Raw genomic sequence first — 20797 nt, 5'->3', positions numbered from 1 at the left:
CAATATACAGTACTGTAAGTCTCCTTGGCTTAGAAGTCTATGTTTCCAAAAAGGTGTAATTTTTAATCTTTTTCGAACACTATTTTGCAAATTGCCCACTTTTTTGCCCACTATTCTGTTTACTCACCCATATTATGCATATATTTTTTTATACATTTCTGTGTATAATTTCTATTTGCATTTGTATATTTTATTCACTAGATGTTATATGGTAATATAGACTTTGTCTGAGCTACTGCAATAATTTAAATGCACAGTTTTCCATGTGACAATTGTGCAAATGACTAATAAAAGGCTCTGACTTTTATTGTTTGCCTTTGACCAAACTTAACTGCTACAATCATGCTAGAACAATCACATAAACACTTTTCAAACTATAACCATTTTGATGACAATTTTTATGAAGCCAAATTTGAGTTTAACTTTCTCAATAGAAAGCTAGAGATTTAATGTAGTTGTACCTATTGGGTCATCCGTTTTACAACGTAGTAACTGATGTTCTGCAGTGATACAGAAAGAACTCAAAGAGAAAAGAATTACATTTTAATTATTTTCCTGTTTTTGTAAAAGAGGCATAAGTTTTCTCAGTTTACTTGATTTATGTACTAGGATGAACAAAAGGAATGCCTGAGAGCCCGAGGAACAAGCCGTTCCTGATATCCGTGTGCTACTGTATAAGCCAAGAACACTTAAGCTGCACTGACTCTGATGTTAATTCTTGTGTCAGCACGAGGAAGCTGTAGTACAGTAGAAATGAGTAGCAATAAAACAGGACCTTCCAGAACGCATCAGAAATCAGATTCATATCATTCCATTCCACCACAAGCCTTCACACTTTCCTCAAACGCAAACCAAATAGTATCCAAAAAGCAACCAGATCTCCTTTATGCCATTATGTGCTGATATGCTGGTTCTTTCTCTGGCTGACTGAAGAGATTAAAGTGAATCAAAAACTACAAATAACTAAGTGACAAAAACGACATGCACGGTATGTTCTGACCTATTAAAAAGCATACTGTGTATTAACTTAATTTACCAACATATTCCATTCAATCTATTGTTTGGCAGCAGTGGAACAATCCTTTGGAGGCCAAGTGGAAAAGAAAACGTTTTCCATTTCAATGAGCCTCCTCAGACCAGTATAGTAACACCAGATGGATGTCCTTGCTATAGCACAATGAGGTAATGAAAATGGATTTTCCTGAAATTAAGGACAAAGTTTAAGGTTTACATGTTATAATGTGACCATAAAAAACCATATCCTATTACCTGCATTACAAAAGATAAAAAAATAAAAACCAAAACCAATGGATGCCCCGTTGTAGTGTAATGACTTTACCACCTGTCTGAAAGTCTTTATTTTTATACATACAAAAAGTTTGAGGAGAACAGGGAAAAGGCTAACAAATTAACATATTCATAAGATTCCAACAATGAAATCACCTCAAAGGTTTGGTAATTATTAATCTTCCAGCAAAACTAGCCAGCATGTGCACTTTTTTGTTTATACAGTATATAACATGTATCCCGCCATGTAACTAGACAAGTACAAACACCTTCACCTTAGATACAATAACTATGACAGACTTGATAAAATTAACAGATTGCCCCATAATCAGTCACAGAGTCAGACATACTGGACTGCTCAGTTGGCATCAGTTTCCCAGTTAGCACCCAGTCTACAGCCATTATATGATTAATCATTTCCTCATATTAATCCAGCATGTTTGTAATACAGTCTGGAGCTATTAGAGCAACATCTGTGCCTTTTCACATTTCTCCAAAGCTAGATAGTTGAGTGACCCTGAAATGTCAAACACTTTTGACGATTAACAGATAAAAAAGTATATGCTTTAAACTACTTGCAAAAAGCACAGAATGATGGAGCAATCATACTTAATTATTCCCATTAATCCCACTTTTGTACACTTTAGGACTGGGATCATTTAAGGATATGGAAAAAAGGATGCATGAAACAAGACAAGTGATGGATGGAATGAATGAGTATGATTATGTTCATTAATGTTCCAAGAAACAAGAAGACTGCTCGGCTATGCATAGTGCTGTCTTTCAGAAAAATCCAATAAGTTTCTTGATGTCTCTCATTTCATGGTTGATTTAAATTTTTATTGCCTTTTGGCACCCCATGCACCATGACACTGACCATACACCTTGGCATCCTGTCCAATCATGTTTCGAGTCCCCCGGGAGAGTCTCTGCGCTTCCTATGATCCTGTACAGGATAAGAATTAGAATGAGTAAGTTAATGAGGAAATGAGGTAGTTATTTTCAAGGAAATCTTTATCGGACAATTTAGTATAGCAAAAATAACCTAGACACAAGCAAACCCAGGCCATTGAATGATTAAGATGTTGCTCATCTGCATTGACATGCTATATACTGTATGTTGAAAGCCAGCACTGAAGCCTTAAATACCCAAACTTTTAACTGATTTATAATTATATAAATTTTATCTTTGAAACTCTTAACTGACATCTAGTGGATGGGCTTTAGTGGAATATATTCTACCTCCATTTAATGCTATAAGTTATTAAGTTATCTGATTCTAAAGCGATAATTTTTTTGAATTACGTCAAGTCATATTTCTATTTATTAGGGCAATGCTAGTACTTGGTGATATAAAATTAAACACTCGAGTGACTGTGGTTATTTTACATCTAGGTAGTATTTATGTACATGTTAGTTTCTGTGGTAGCTGTATTTGTGTTTCTGAATAATACCTTACACATCAGTATTATTGTATAACCAATTAAAATACTGTGGTGGTATAATAATCAAAATTATAAAATTTTGTAAGAGTTATCCTGATGCTCATTGCACCGGTAATTATTTTCCTATAATAGCATGTCCGCTACTTATCTGGTAAATAGTATAACACATACTAACAAAAGAAACTGACACCAAAGTGTTCTTTTGTAATTTAGGGTTCTTACCTAAAACCAGAAGTTTCTGGACTGAGAAACCCATTGGATTTTCTGTGTGAGAGCAAAGACTGATCTTTTAAAGTCAAAATCAGTAAATTTGTATTGAAAAACTAGTATTTACTGTATTCTTCTTCTTCTTATTATTGTAATTCTCTTGTTTTACAGAGAATCAAACATATTTCTATATCTCCAAAGACATTCTTGCTTGCTCCTTTTATCTTTCTTTCTGACTTAATTTTTCAAATAAGCTGAAATGTGCTGAAGGACAGTGGCAGATAGAATAAGGAGCTAAGACATGACTCGACTTAATTTTTTTATGGATGTAGAATTGTCTTAATGTATTGGTCATTTGAGAAAAGGAGAATCGTAATTCTCTTCTCGTTGCTGTTAATAAGTCTTGTGAGAGCACACTACACAATCCTCCGGGCTAATTGAATTAACATCTGAACACAAATAAATGCTAAATGACTTAAGTCACCACCAGGAAGTTTGCTGTGTGAAAATACACATACTGTATTCTAAGTATTTCTTTAGCAGTCATAGAGCAGTCCTGAAAAGGGCAGAAGAAGATATAAATCAGCAAATGTAACACGGTTCTCATACCTCTGATGAGTTTACAGCATGCATTCTCCTGCTGTCTTCACATAGCCTAGGCTAGTTTAAACACCCCTGTGGGGTGGCCTTGTTGGCAGGAATGGGTTTTCCAGATTCTTCCATCCAGCAGATATAGTGAAGCCAGCGCCATCTGGGAGCTCTCCCTCTCTTTCTCTACTCTGGCCAGGACCAGAACCTCCCCAAGAAAACTAGCTTGTTCCGAGAGCTGTGTAGAGCCAGGAAAATGCAATTATTCTTAACCTGAAACATATGCAGTGGTATGTATGTTTTGTATGTGGTCCCATTCAATGACAAAAACCTGCAACTAAAAGAACACTAGTCTGTGATTGACCTTTGCCAAAACACAGACCCTAACAAATAATTAGGCTAACTTGGGGAGTTATCAATGTACTTTTGCAACAAATGTACACAGACAATGATCAACTGTTTCAACTGTGATCAGCGCAGAGTAAAACAATTTAATATTGTTGCTGTCCCGCATAAACCATCTGTAAAAAGTTGGCCTTATATTAGGTTACTTCCAGAAACACCGTGCTAAATACAACCTGTCCAGAGACATATTGTATAGGATAGTTTGGAAGATGCTGTAATATGTGCCTTGACATTATATTGTATCAAATGAGAATAAAATCAAAGTGGATGTCTGTTCTCTGCAAATAGGTCATGTAATTTACTGTAGCGCCCTGGCTTTTTCTATGTCACTGTATAAGGCCAGTGGCAGAGAGACAGATGTAGTGTTACAGTAAGAGCCTTAATGTGTTATGGAGTTGTTTAAACATAGACATATTCTTCGGTTTGTAAAAGGCTTTTACCTAATGAAATGTTACTGAAATACAATTAAACACATTAAGGTATCCCTGCCCTCTGAGTTTAGGCTTTACCTCCCCATATTTTAAGTGTACAGTCTTAGAAGACTTAGAAGAAATGCCCTGCAGTTTTATCCTAAAAGACACATTAAATCATGATCTTTTATATTAATTATTCACTGGATCTTTAACATTACCTTAATTATACAAAAGTGTTGGGCATTTAAATACAAAGAGTGCTATATCAGAAGCTGAACTAATTGAGTAACTCTAACATGGTTACGTGAGTTTTGGTAAAACTTACTTCATAACTTACAATTAACAGGCTATAATGTTTAAAGATAACAGAGAATCCAGAGGGGGGCATAGGGGGCAGGGCTCTGATTTCTGTAAAGGAAGGTATTCAGAGTAAGCAAATTGAAATTCCTCATGTTACTACTCTGCAGCATGTCACTATTCGCTAAAATATCTTTTATTGCATTTGTATTTTATCCTCTGCCAACAACTACAGATGTGTTCTTTGATCGTCTGTTCAATGTTCTTACATGACATAATGGAACAAAGTGCTCCTTATGAAGGATTTAAATTTAAAGTGATTAAATAAAGCACGAAGGAAAAGAGTCATAATGGATACAAAATATAGTCTCCTTAATCCTCTATGGAATTAAACACAATTAAAAAAATACACACAATATCACTTATTGACTGGTATTCCAGATCATAATCATACTGTAGCTGATAGAAAAATGTCCAGGACAAAGTAGAGGAAAGAAATCAGAATGGAATATAAACAAAAAATGCTTCAGTTATTAAAAAAAAAAAAAGGCTAGGACCTACAGGAGAAATAAATAAACTAAAGCAAAAAAAAAAAAAAAAAATGCAACAATAGAAGTTCTGGCAAAAATAATGAACAGACATGACTTTTACAATGATAAATTGTATTAAAATTCAACAGAGCAGCTTATAAACATTAGAAAAATAATATATTGCAAAAATCAAAAAAATATATATATTTAAAGGTTATGACTAATAATCAACAGATTTATTGAAAGCCTCATAAATCCAATCAGATCCTTCCTTCCAAAATTACACATTACTAGTTTTCAATAAATTTCCCTAAACTGGATCTACAAGGTCACTCCTGGTGTTTGTTGATGAACCCTTGTAGTCTGCATCCTGAAAGTATTGAAGGACTCAAAACACCAATACAATAAACAAACAAACAAACAAAAAAAAACTATCATGCAGATATTAATCAAAGTATTGACTGGCATATAAAAATAGGGATTTTCTAATTATTTTGGTATTTTGAAACCTATCAATAAATTAATAAAAAATTAATAAATAAAAAGTTTCAGACTGTAAATTTAAGTAACTTTATAAGTAAAACATTAGGTCAGTGTTGTCACTATAGAATACTATCCATATGCATATTGAACATTATGTTTTCAGATGTAAATTGATTTAACATCCAGATATCATGACATTTTCTGAATGATTTATTTATTTCTGCATTCAGTTATTGGATTGAGTGATTTTATGTATCTTCTCTTATCCTAATCACTGAATTTAAATTCCATATATATTTTATCCATTACGTACAAGACAACTCATGTATTTTTACATAAACTGAACATAAAACTTATGTATTCTTTTCTAAGCATTTGTCTACTATAATTTAATTCCATTTATGATTATTTCTTTGTGCACAGATGGTTGTGTTGGAATTCAAGTTTCGATTTATGACCTTTTAGATTTTTAGGCTTGTAGTGATTAGTTTTTTGTCTCAGCTAATTTGCTCAGGAATTTAGCTAGTAGCTTATTCTGTGGCGAAGCATATCTTGTCTTTTGAAATAACACTCTGAGAAATGAACCGTATTAAACAATTGTACAAATGTTTTCATAAATGTTATTATAAACACATGCCTGAAACCACAGCAAATAAGGCTTTCAGAAGAATTCTCAGCAAAACAGCAGTGTTAGGTTGAATGTGTTGCATATTTTTTTCCGTTTCTTCTTTTTGTTTTCTCTTAATTAATTTTTTTCATTTCCCCATCGTTTAGGTTATTAAAACAACTTTAACTAATTCCTTATAAATAAACATTAATTCTAGAGCTGATCAGCAAACAAATTTAGAAAAAGCCAAAATCTAAGCCTATCTGGACATCCCCAGCAATGTATTCTTGTACCTGCTTATTGTGTGGTAAAAATTTTATCAGCCTTTAACGTTATTGCACTGTCAGCAATGGTATGGTAATATTTAAACTATCACTACTAATGCTTAATGCTTTATTTTAAGGAACTAATGCGTTACTTAACACCACAGAACAATAAGTAAATTGGAAATATCACAAATTTTCAGTGATTTATTTAGCAGCAACAATATTTAGCAGCTGGAAAAATGGTCTACCAGTTTAACTATCTCAGTTTGTGCTTTGGCAGCTGGTCAGACTAATCTAGATTTTACATTATGAAAGGCAATTTTTTTTTTTATAAAGCTATTTCATACCATATGTACATATAAATACAATGCTAACTTGCTAACTCAACCCTTTAAAAAAACAATTTAGTCCTTCACACCTTACTTTGGACATATAGCTCCCTCTGGTGTTTGAAGAATTGTTTGTTAAAAACCAGCTAGTGTTTTTTATTCAAGTTCAAATTTTATTTTATTATTATTAGTAGTAAAGATTGGAAACTTTTAAGCAAACTTTTTTTGGGCACGCATGGTCAAATTATTATTTCATATGCAAAAGTTTGGATACCTTACCAGTTTTATACTTATTCCAAATTCCTTCAGCCAGCTAGGAAAAAGTTCAAGCTTACATTCTTTGAAAAGATTCATGAATTTTCGGGTATGTTTTGTAACGTTGTCCTTTTGAAGGTTTCTTTTTAGTTTCAGTTTCTAGAGAGATTTTTCAGATCTTCATCTGACCAATATAGTTCCCCTTAAATGCCACTTCTTAAGGCCATGTCATAAATTGTAAGTTAGAAGTGCTTTTAAATATTTTATAGTTTTTTTTGCAGGCACTATTCAATTAATTTTTTAAGATCCTGCTTACCTCCTGATTGTTGATTGTTAGCACAAGTTTTTAATTTGACTCTAATATAACAACTGTAACTGTTATTAATTAATTTTACTGTCTATATTTAAAGCAGTTCTCATGACCAGCATTGGGTGTTTGTACTCTAAAACAATGAAGTCAATGTATTATGAATACTTTATGTACAAAAGAATTTCAGAACAATTCTCAGCCCAGCAGCAGTAATATTTAGCTTTATTCCATAAATGTTAGGTAAAGCAAAAATTTATGTATAAGCACTAATGATGATTTAATTCCAAGGAAGTAAAAATAACAGTTGTTTACCAATTCTAGCTCATTGCTTCCCCAAAATGAAATTTAGTTATCATTAGATTACTTTGTGGCTTACAATTCACCTGCTTCTTCTTATTTCCTTATTTTTGTTTGACTTCCTCACGCTCATTTGCCATCTGTTCGTGAGATTATAATAGGCATTTTAGTTCAGGAGAAAACTAGATCATGAGATAAAGTGGATCAGGGATGGTTTTTTCCCTAATTAACTATGAGGCACATGAATGTTATTTGTGAAGAATTAAAAGGCCTTTTTATCAAATTGTGAAATGCAGGTAAAACATATATTTAATACACGTATATAAAACATATATTTAAATATTTAAATAGTTTTAAATATTTGAATAATTTTGTTAAATCGACAACATGTATTGTTGTTTTAAATTATTATGTATTATGGCATCTTTGGTAGGCATGAATCTGGCAGATGGTATCCACTATAAACTTGGTAGACTTGCTTCTTACTTTTTACAGAGCTAGAGATCTGACATATACTATTACCTTCTAGAAATGGCCTAAAACAGCTGAAAGATTTGTTACTGGCCACCTTTCATTAACTGATCAGTAGTTAGGGTCCACAGTTTATGGCAGGGGTGTCAACCTGGATCCAGGCAGGGCAGTGTAGGTGCAGGCTTTCATTTTAACAGGCACGCCTGATAGTCTTTTAAAGGCCAACAACAATTAAACAGGCATGGCTTCTGATTAGTTGGAATGAAAAGGCTACACCCACATGGCCCTTTCTGGATCTGATTTGACACCCCTGGTTTACAGCTTACATATAAGAGATGCCACAGAGGAAAGTGTAGGGTGGACAGCAGGAAGCAGTGCTGTTGCAGTATTGACACTACAGTAAGTGATGGCTGCAGAACTCATGATGTGGATTGTGTAACCCTGATAAATGTTTAGCAGATACAACAGTGTTGCTGGAAGTTTAATACTGCTTTATTAGTCAAGCCTACTTTCTTGCTGTACTATCTGTTCTATACTATTCTTAAAGTGTCATCATTAACTAATAATTGGCTGAAATGACGCACTGCGAGGGAATGAGGCATATTGCTTATGGCTGAAACTTTTGCAACCAACAGGCATGCAAACACTTACACATCCACAATCAGCCTACAACAAATGTATGTGTAAGGATACTAGTGTAAGGATCTATCCAATGATGGAATGTGTAGAAAACCCACAAAGCACATTAAAACATGCAAACTCCATACACACAGACCTGCAGTAAAATTCAAACCCCGAAGACTGGTAGACTGTCAAACCATGCATAGAAAAAAAGTGTACTTTAATCGTAACTGTATACTTTATGTGTGCACCTGTATAACAGCTGGGCCTAAAAACACTTTCTACACTTTCCTGAACTGACTCACTTGTGTAGAATAGGTTCATGCACAATAGTCACAGTGATAAAAAAATTTACATTCATATAATACGTGATGAAATTGCAGGGAACTGAAACTGACGATCCCACCTATTTGTACTTTAAAAAACCTTTACATGCCTAGAAGCTTTTATTCAAACCAGGAGAAAGGATGCTTTCAGTAAGAGTTTTGTCCTAAAGCAGAACTAAGGAACTCGACTCTCCCTAACTGACACAGTCATTCTCTTTCACACATCGTGCCCGACCAGTCAAAAAAAACAACAAAAAACAAAACAAAAAAAACAGCATCTTGCTTAACGAGTTCAGCCAGTTCACTGATTATTATAACCACCAGAAGACCTTTTACTTAGTTATGACGGGCGGCAGGGCGAGTTCTGTGTCTAAAACCACTTGAGCGACTGCTACAATAGGTTTACAGTAAACGTCAGCACGGTGAATGAGCAGCAGTAGACGGGACGCGCCCTGCCTGTCCTATGGGCTGAACCTGAGCGAGGTGACGCGTGGAAGGAAGCGACGCCATGCGCTTAGTCCGCTCGACACTGCTCACATCACCTCAGCGTCACATCACAACACGTTAGCCAAAAAGCATCCTGTCAACACGGCGATAAAGCTAATTGTGTAAACATTCGATACGCGCTACCTGTCGTATTCGTAACCTTTATCATCCTTCCGGTGACAGAAAACCATGATCGAGTGTCTTTGTGGGAACTGGTGCTGGCGTCTCATTGAAGCCAACAAATCGACGTGGTATTTTCTGCTTTTGCTCCTCGCCTATGTGTTATATTTAATTTTCGGAGCTGTCGTTTTCTCTCTGGTGGAACTGCCGTATGAGGACCTGCTTCGACAAGAGCTTAGCGACGCGAAACAGCAGTTTCTACGAGACAATGAGTGCTTATCCGAGGAGAAACTGGAGGCATTCCTGGCCCGAGCGCTGGAGGCGAGTAATTACGGTGTATCCGTGTTAAATAACAACGCGACCAACTGGAACTGGGATTTTACCTCAGCGCTGTTTTTCGCAAGCACAGTGCTCTCCACGACAGGTGAGTTAAGCCGTCAAATTATTAATAATAATAATTTAAAAAAAGACTCGTGGATAGACAATAGCTTTTCCTATCAAATATTTACAGCACTTCCTGTTTGCTGAGACGACCGTCGTGAGACAGACTGCCTTTAATTCTGACGTGTTGTGCTATGTTATTCACTAGGCCTCAACCAGTAGCACCATTTACTCTTCTGTACTGGTCTCCTCTTTATTACATGCAAATGTCTTGCATGCATTCATCTATAAATTAAAAGTGCACTTTCCCAGTCTTTGACAGGTATGGTGAATGACACATTTCATTAATCTTGGTGCATCTCACATAGCTAAAATTAGAACCCAAGTTAAATGTAAAGGCCAGTGACTCAGGTATCTTTGATCAATGCAAGGTGACAGCTACACTGCAAGGGCATGTGGATGCTCCAACATTAGCACAGAGGGACTTTTTTTTTTTTTTTTTTTGTGGCCGGTGCAGCAGCACTGCAGGTGGACTGAATGTTGTGTAAAGGAAAACTTGGTATTGTGTTTCCTGGACTTAAGTAACTTAATCCTGCATAATATACAAAGATCAAAGGGCAATGTGTGCAGAAACACCCTGTCCTATGAGCAACCTAGTTGTTTTTCTTGTAGGAACCACCAGGAGATTTGTCCTAAAGCCTAGACTAAGTACACTCTTAAGAGATAGTAGGACATGCCCAGGTTAACACCTACCCAAGATGGAACTATGTTAAACGTCATCTGATATTCTGTTCAAGTTACTGAAGTTACTCAGTACATCCAGATCCATGCATACAGTGAAATAAAATGTTGTTCCACCAGAACTGTGGTGCAACATGTTACTCTTTAGTATACATAACACTACACTAAGTGCAAGTCCATTTGAAATGTAAATAAATCTGACAGAGAAAGCCACACCACAGTACACACTGACTACAGAGAACAACAGGGGGAGAATGAGGATGAACTAGTTGGCGTACTGAATAAATGCATAAAGAGCATATTTTTGCATATATAAGAAGGTAAACCATAAAATAACAGCATATAAATGTAGCAGCATAATAATCATGGGTGTAATGATACATTCCAGTCATGATTTGATTTGTGATCTTGGCTTCATTGTTTCAATCGAAATCTTATATAATTTTTTAACAGAATTTTAAGAAAATGTATAATAGTGAGGGAACCCATTTAAAATTTCTGAATCATACAAGTGCATTTTTGTGTGTATAAAACTAAATATCACATTCAGAAATGGTCCAATATTGTAAACAAAGTGAATTAGTTTACTTTGTTGTTCAATATATACCTTCCCAGCAAATATTTTGGACATTTGATGACAGCTGCTGAGAATCAGATAACGTCAAAGACGTCCGTTCAACTTTCCATTTTGAAACTATTTTCCAACCATGACGGAACGTGTCGGAGGGACGTCATTTCAACGGTCATCAAACGTCCAAATGTTTGCCGGGTAATCTTTAGCACTAGAAGTGCTAAATATAACCATAGCTTACAAATAATTACATGTATAGTATGAATTCTCCCCAACATTTTTATTAAATTAGTGAAATGATTTTGATGGCTGACTGAAACCTAAGCTCTGTATCGGCAATAAAATATAATGACAACTGAAATGCTTACCTTTGGTGTTGTTTGAAAATATCGACTAGCTCTTATCCTGGTTGTGTAATTGTGTAACATGCTGTATAATATCTGTTGGGCTATCAGATCTTGCAGTTGCTCACTCTCTCTCTTTCTCTCTCTCTCTCTCTCTCCTCTCACCTCTTGAAAATCAAAAATATTAGTATTTACAATGCGAAATTCTAAAAATAAATAAATAAAATCAGTGCAGCATGGCATGAAATCGATCAGCTTGAGGCACTGCTGAGGTGTTATTAAAGACAAGGTAACTTTGATAGTAGCCTTCAGCTCGTTTGTATTGTTGGGTTGGGTGTTTCTCGTTTTCCTCCTGAGAATAGACAATAGATTCTCTATAGGGTTCAAGTCAGGCGAGTTGGCTGATCAATCAAGCACAGTAATATCTTGATCAGCACAACAGGAAATAGTTTTGGCACTGTAGGCAGGTGCTAATCCTGCTGTAAAAGGAAATTGGAACCTCCATGAAGTTTGTCAGCAGAAGCAAACATGAAGTGCTCTAAAATCTCCTGTTAGACGGCTATGTTGACTTTGGATTTAAACACAGTTCCTTTAACACAATTACCTCTTTACAATTAACTCTTCACTCTTCCTCCAGAATCTGGGACCTTGATTTCTAAATGAAATACAAACTTTGCTTTGCCTAAAAAAGGGAACTTTGTCTTCCTAGTCTAGCTTCATGACAACCTTCTGCTGTTGTCTATGCTTTAGGAGTGGCTTGATACTAGGAATGCAACCGTTCCTGAAGACATCTGTGAGTGTTGACTCTTGATGCAGTGCCTCAAGTCTTACTCTGCCCTTTGCAAAGATGTCCCAAATTTTATAATCAGCTTTGCTTTACAATTTTCTTAAAGCTGTGGTTACCCCTGTTGCTTGTGCATCTTTTCCTAACATACATTTTCTTCCAGTCAACTTTCCATAAATACAGTATGCATCAATACAGCACCTTCCGTAGCTTACCCTGCCTCACCCTTGTGTGTCGATGATCATCTTCTAGACACCTGTCAAGTCAGCAGTCTCTCCCTTGCATTTACTGAACTAGTCTAGGAAATATGTGGTATTTATTATGTGTTGAATAGTAATTTACTCAAACTTAAAATGAAATATTCTAATATGCTAGATTAATCATTAAATCACTGTTATGCATTTTGTCACAATGTATCATGATACCTCTAATAAAAAAAGTAAATATCAACAGATAATACTGTGATTATTGTATCAATGCAAATAATGATGGATAAAATGTGAGTTCTGGTTTATTCATTTAAAATCATGTAGGTGTAGAGAGCTGTTGTAGAGTCTGGCAAAGTTGGCCCAGATACTGTGATATCTTGTGGCAGATGACAGAGGAATTGGTGAGGTTGTCCGTGTGACCATTTGGAATTTAGTTGTTCTCAGGGAAGGAGAGACAGAAAGAGCCTCTGAGGTATTCCATACTAGAAATTGTTTAGGTGTTCTTAGTTCTCTTGGCTTTATGTCTTTAACTATATATACTATATATAACTATATATAATATATATAAATTCAAGTCTAGCATTTCACTGCAGAATTAATGAACGTAAAAGTTATTCAATACTACTTAGTTCTGCGTTGGAAATCACAGATATTGTGCTGTCACTTAGGTAGTGAACAGTTTTTCTATTTAAAAGAAGAGTGAAGAGTGAATGCCCAATGCCAAACACTTCTTATACCTACCCTGACAATTTACCTTGCCATCTTCCATGGACTAATAAATTTTTTTTAGTTAGACAGGTTTGGTGTCAGATTTTAAATATTAAAGCATGGCATAAACAATCCAAGTTGGGCTAGAAAGTGGTACAGTAGCACCTCCATAGTGCTATTATGTAATCTGTTCATGACATGGTTAGAATCATAGAGTTTTGACAAAACAGTATCAGATAACTTATAATGCTCATATTTCTTTCCTGTTTATAATGTCATGGTTGTGTTGTACAAACATGAAAAACGTTCAGAAAGTGTACAGTATGAGGTGGAGATGATGAGTCAGACTCAGTCAGGTGTGGTGAGGTCATAGTGAAGTCATATTGAGATCACTTATAAAAAGTCATAGTTTTTTTATTTTAGCCAGAGCTTTTGGCAAAATCATGATAGTGACAGAATGTTTTTTTTTTTATGTAAATAGATAATGTCATTTGAGATGCCATCGGTTTGTGGGCAGCTAGGCAGTGATATTGGAGAAGCAAATTCTAATCTCAACATTTCTAGATCAGGACTGTGTGTTTAGTTTGTTGTGTTTTGGTATCAGTACAATATATTTTTTTATGTCTTGTGATGTGTGTGTGTAGTCCACTTTATTGTAACTTTGAAACCTAAATTTGAAATATTTGTATACTTCAAGCTTATTACTCTTACACCTAATTATACTTATAATTATACTAATATATACTTTTATAACCTACAAAGTGGGCCAGTTTAGTCCCAAAAAGTATTAAAGTAGCACATTTACCAGTATAATACTAGCACATTGATATTAATACACCTGTTACATAAAGTATAATTAGGAAATATACTTGACGTTTATTTAGGTTTACTCAACTTTACAAACCAGACCTTGGCATGCTCTCTATATTTCTTTTTTATAATGTAATTATTAAAGTCAGGAAATGTTTGGTCTTAGGCTTGCCTGGACGTGGAGACACTGCTGAGCAAAAATCCCCATACATGTAATGCACATGTTATATTTCTATGCAGAAAAGTGCATATCTCACTCAGTCTGTGTTTATTGTGCTTTTAGGGTATGGCCACACAGTGCCCTTGTCGGATGAGGGAAAAGCCTTTTGCATCTTCTACTCTGTGATTGGTATCCCATTTACCCTACTGTTCCTGACCGCAGTGGTGCAGCGGGTCATGCTGTTCAGCACTCGACGCCCTGTGGCCTTCATACAGCACCGCTGGGGTCTGTCTAAGTCTCTGGTTTCAAGCGTGCATGCGTTTGTTTTAGCTGCCGTCTTGATCTCCTGCTTTTTTCTCATCCCTGCTGTAATCTTCTCTGTAATGGAGGAAAACTGGAACTTCCTGGAGTCGTTCTACTTCTGCTTCATCTCACTCAGCACTATTGGTCTGGGAGACTATGTGCCAGGAGAGGGCTACAACCAGAAGTTCAGGCAGCTCTATAAAGTGGCCATTACTTGTGAGTATTAAAGTTTAATTTTATGTAAATTAAATGAGCCAGGTAAAGTTCATGAATTTAAAGTAAATTAAATTATCAGTATCCTTATGTTAAGTATATTACTATTATTACTGTATATGTCTTTCTTTTCTCTTTAGTCTATCTCTTACTGGGCCTAATTGCCATGCTGGTGGTTTTGGAGACATTGTGTGAGCTTCAACAATTTAAGAAACTAAGGAAGGTATTCTATCTCAAGAAAGAGAGATCAGAAGACCAGCTTACAATCATGGAACATGATCATCTCTCTTTTACATCTATGTCTGATCAAGGAGCCTCAGTCAGAGACTATAAGACAGATCTTTCCCCTGACATATCCCCCATAGCAACCAGTGACACCCCTGTTGTTAGGTAAGATCCTAAGCAAGATTTAGATATTGTAGTCAACGATCAAATGCTTCTGAATTGGATTAGTGGTACTTGAAATAATGGCTGGACTACGTTATGACTTTTGTTAAAATGGACATATGATTGTAGTATCAATAATATAGCTTGTCCTTGTGTAATATTAAATTATTAAACAGGAAATAAATCATGTTAAATCTTGACAAGTTTAGTAAACTTTAATTTGCTCTAATCTTTAGGTAGTAAATATCTATAGGGACATATAGTTAAATATAGTAAGTTAACAGATTTAAAGGGAATTAAAATTGGGATATGAACCTTGGCTACTGATTATTAACAAGGTCAAGAAAGCCATGGTTCATCCTATGAATGAGTACTGAGAGAGATACCTAATTAAGCACTTTTTTCATGTGTGTATGTGTTACCAGTGCCACCACTGTAACTGAGCTGTTATTATACATACAGTATAAAACCCTGGTCAAAGCACACCTACTCTGAGAGGTTTTCCTAATTTAATTATTTTTCATATTTAGTATTAACAGTCACAAATGATACATTAAGCTGTATAGGGTAATGCAGTAACCATTAAGTGTTAAACCGATGAAACTGTAAAAACAGCTTCTTTGTAGTCTTGATCACAGCTTTACATCGTTTTTACATTCCCTCTTGCAGAGGACTTTTTCATTTGGTAAGGGAAGTCATACATTACAATCATTCATTTGAGATTCTGATTATAATTTTAAGAAATATAAAGTGAACTATGTTTTAAGAAAAAGCCTATAGAGTAAAAATGTATTTAAGTAATGTGCAACAAATAGTGTGCAACTTTTAAGAAGCCAGTGCTAACAGGAGAATAACAAATGTATTGACTGCATCTCCACCCAGCCCTCTGCTATGCTCAGCCCATTACCTGGCTCATCAAGAATGCGCACACGATTTAATAATACTGCTTTCTCTCCCTGTCTGGCAGTAGACACTAAAACATTCAACTAGTGAGCTATAAATATTGTAACTCACTGAGCTGACTGTCCCACTACATGTCTATAAAAATAACACAACTATATGGAAAATTCCAGTACACAACAGCGTACATGATGTAGTTCTAGGCAATGCAGTTTGTATACAAAGCACGGGGACCTGCGCGTCCCCAGAAATGCTTTGGAAAGCAGTTTTGCTTGGATGTGTCACAAAAACAAAAAAAAAAGAAAACCCACTTCGACCTCAAACTATTTAATGATTAAATTTACAACTTGCCCATAAAGCAGAAGTTTTACAGACAGGTAGAAATTCAGCTTTTCTTCCATTTTCTTCAAACCTCTTTAATTTCTTGCTCCCTTTAAAAACAAACAAACAAAACAACATTGTCTCAGCTAAAACTGAAATTGGAACTCAGCAACAGAGATGAACAGGGTTGCCAGATCACACTGCCTAAATCTTGCATAGCCCAAGTAGGAATAATAATAGACCTCCTACTGGGGTTCAGTAATACGTATACGTGCATACATTATTCTATGAAAGTATTTTAATTTCCTGCTTGTGATGACAATCTGGCAACACTGGAGCTGAACCCTTCTTCTTTTATATTTATTGGCAGTTGGAAAACTAGATCAAAGGTGAATTACCACCCCGTACTGGATTAGAGCAGTAGCATTGACATGTTTAATTGATTAGTTTTACTTAAAAACATTTAAAAGGGAATATCTGCAGTGCTTTTGACAGAACCTCTGCACATTAAGACGTTTTGAAGAATATTTATACTAAAAAAGGTTTCATACTGTACCTTTAAACAGGTGTATCTATACATTTGACTGCTGCTTTACTGTTATATGATCATGGTAGTTCATGTCCTGAGTAAATACAGACTTACAATACAAATACAGAGTACATGTTAGATAAATGATGCAATATAGGCACATCTGTAAGATATAGGCACATCGTTAAAGCAGAGAAAACACACCACATATCCTTGGTTGATGTAAGATTTGTGTTAACTCAAATATACTGGATTCTTATGCTGTAAAAGTTGATGTTGTAGTGTATATTGTAGTTGTTCACATGGGGGCGCTGTTTTGCATTGTATAAGAGTTACAATGAAGGACCGTATCAGCTTTGCAGACTATGGGAAAATTGTTTTGATAAAAACTGTATTTTTTGCAATTTGTTTGTGTAATGTTTGTTGCAACACTGATAGCACATATGCTACAGTTCTGGAAGGTGTATTCTTTTAGACAGGGTATTAAAGAAAAATCACTGCAAGTAAATTCATATGATCATTTTGTACTGTATATTAGAATTAGCATTTGTAAATCCTCAAAATTGTGAATAAAGTGTGCTGAAATTTAAACTGTAAAATGTGTTCAGTAGATTGACTCAACTTTATTAAAGAGTTTCACTCATCTGTAAAAGATAATGTCACCCAGGGGATAAACTAGTGTCTCTATATTGTTGTTGGTCATGTAAACACTGTACTCATCAGCCACATGTCAGACTTGTACAAACACAGCCCTGTAGACAGTGAGGTCACTGCGAGGACATGTACCCATGTTTGGGTGAACTGCTGGATTACTGAGGCCTTGTGACCAGCAGCAGCTGTACTGTGTGTTGACAGTGTACCAATATGCCTGCTGAGGTCTGTTAGCAGGAATGTGTACACTGTTGGAGGAAGTGTATGATGATGACTTTAATAGTCATGCCGAAAGTGTATCAGGGTTAACAGCTTTCAAAAAAAAACTGCTGTTGTCATTGAGTTTAAACTGATGAATATCAAAAGTGTGTTCTGCATTCTCGACTTCAGAGTAAAGAACAATGCTATCTCTACAGAAGAAGATCGGGAAGACTTATGTATCACCATAATGCTCATTACAAACATTTTCATATTACTTTCATTGATGTTTCCTTGGCAACCAGAAAATCTGATTACCCAGGTATCTTCTTACAACCGCTGGTCTTTGGCAAGCCATACTAAATGAATATATGCTTCAATAACAACACCTTCACTTGCTTCAGTCATTTCTTTGTCTTTTCAGGCTTGTTAGACAAAACAGGACAAGTCACCATTAAAGTGTTGGCCAAAGTTCTATACAATGTCATCTGGTTAATAAGTTCATCACTGACTCACTCACTCACTCATCTTCTATACTGCTTTATCCTTTATTCAGGGTCGTGGGGACCTGGGGCCTATCCCAGGAATCTTAGGCACTTATAAGCTTATCAATTAAATAAAATAAAAATACAAAAAAAAAAACCTTAAATACTCAATACAAGAACACTTGATACCACAGGTCTTAAAATGCAAAGTAAACATAAATGCATTTTATTGGGATTTTATTTGATAGACCAAAACAAGGCACATAACTGTGAATTATAAAGGAAAATGATATTTTTTTTAACAAATAAAAATCTTAAACATGTGATGTGCATTTATATTCGGCCCCATCTTTTACTGCAATTATACAGTAGCTGCAAGTCTTTAAGGGGAAGTTTCTACTAGCTTTGCATATCTAGGGAGTAAAATTTTTCCCATTCTTTTTTGCAAAATAGCTCAAGCCTAGTCAGATTGGATGGAGCACGTCTGTGAACAGCAATTTTCTTATTTTATTTAGCCACAGATTCTTAATTGAATTTAGGTCTGTATTTTGACTTGGCTAATCTAACACACTAATATGCTTAGATCTAAAGTTTTCCATTGTATCTGGCTGTAAGTTGTCATTGTCCTGCTGGAAGGTGAACCTTCCCAGTCTCAAGTCTTTTGCAGACTTTAACAGGTTTTCTTCTAAGATTGTCCTGTATTTGGCTCTATCTATTTTCCCATCAACTTGACCAATTTCTGTCTTTGCAGAAGAAAAGCATCCCCATGCTGCCATCACCATGTTGTTAGTGGTTGTTGTTAGTTTTCCGCCAAACACAGCGTTTTGCATTTTGGTCCAAATTTTTGTCTTATCTGACCAGAGCACCTTCTTCCACATATTTGCTGTGTCCCCCACATGACTTGTCGCAAACTGCAAAAGGGGCTAAATACAAATGCACACACTTTTCCAATTTTTATAAAAAAAAAAAAAAAAATTGCATTTTTCTTTCGCCTTACAATTATGTGTCATTATGTGTTCGTCTATCGCATAAAATCTTGGTAAAATTCATTTACGTTTGTGGTTTTAACATGAGAAAATGTGGAAAAATTCAAGGAGTATGAATACTTTTGCAAGGCTCTGTAAATGCCTTAGGAAAAAAAAATAAAATAAATACATGTATTAAATAATTTTATATGTAAACTTATATATTATATTTTTCATTATATGTGCTTTTCTTAATCTTATGATGGAAATATATAAAATATTTTATTAACACAAAAAAGAAAAAATATAGAAAGAAAAAATGCCTATGAAGCCAGACTTGGGCCAACCTTTACAGGATATCTGCAAAGTTTCCATACACAGGTAGGTTAACAAAAAATACAGAATATCTTCAAAAATGTATCCTTTTTATATATAATCTTTCAAATAGTCTTAACAGGATCAGGAAGCTGTTGCAAGGCTGCAATATACTTTAACAGCATACATGGCAAGCATATTACACATAAGTTAAAGCAGACTGGATTAGTACATCATGATTTTAGAGATTAATCCTGAGCTGAGTACTGTCTGTGTGGAATTTTACATGTAAATAAATAGAGCTTTGAGTTCAGTTTCCTTTCATTTCCATTAGGTAGGTGATTTGCCTACTCAAAATTTCCTCACACAAAAAATACAAACCACAAAAAAATATTGTTTCTGGTTTTGCAATTCCGCACATATGAACAGATTTCTGTCTGATGCACTGTAATAAACAAGGAAATAAGATCGCAAAGAGTGATGGAGAAAATCTATGACCGATAATTTCATTTTAAACATGGACAATGCACTATCAACCTCGGGAAAGTGTCATATTTTGGTATGGATATAGGGGAGAGTAGGTCAAATCACAGGTTGTAGCATTTTATAGTAAATCAACAGAAATTATAATGAACAGTAAGTAAACTGAGATTGTTTTGCCATAATTCGTGCCTGAAAATTTTTGCATTAGTTCATAAGAAGTAGGTTTACTACTATATGATAACACAGTAGGCTAGTAGTATCAATTATAAAAGTAAAGTCCTTTTTGATTTTTTATATATATATATATATATATATATATATATATATATATATATATATATATATATATATATATATATATATTAGTGCTGTCAATCGATTAAAAAAAATTAACTAATTAATCGCTAAATTTTTTGCAATTAATCGCGGTTAATCACAATTAAAAGACTGAAACTTTTTGGATATTTAAATGTAAATAATTAATGTAAACTCAAGATAATGAAACTATTTAAATTCAAATATGAATGTTTATTGGAATTTTTGTTTAACTTGTAACACAGATTTTCTCATGTAAACAACATACCTGCAATAAACCA

General features: G+C 34.9%; 1 protein-coding gene across 1 annotated transcript; it reads left to right on the top strand.

Moving 5' to 3' along the window:
- Positions 1–9587: 9587 nt before the first annotated feature.
- Positions 9588–17690, top strand: kcnk1a (potassium channel, subfamily K, member 1a). The gene is made up of 3 exons (XM_053512331.1): positions 9588–10167; positions 14575–14970; positions 15108–17690. Exons 1-3 carry the CDS (start codon positions 9813–9815, stop codon positions 15359–15361), a joined length of 1005 nt encoding a protein of 334 aa, XP_053368306.1. The 5' UTR covers positions 9588–9812; the 3' UTR covers positions 15362–17690.
- Positions 17691–20797: the final 3107 nt, after the last annotated feature.

Source organism: Clarias gariepinus, chromosome 14 (genome assembly GCF_024256425.1).
Source record: "Clarias gariepinus isolate MV-2021 ecotype Netherlands chromosome 14, CGAR_prim_01v2, whole genome shotgun sequence".
Classification (NCBI taxonomy): Eukaryota; Metazoa; Chordata; class Actinopteri; order Siluriformes; family Clariidae; genus Clarias; species Clarias gariepinus.
The sequence above is the reverse complement of the archived record's forward strand: the minus strand, read 5'-3'. Positions and strand labels throughout refer to the sequence as shown.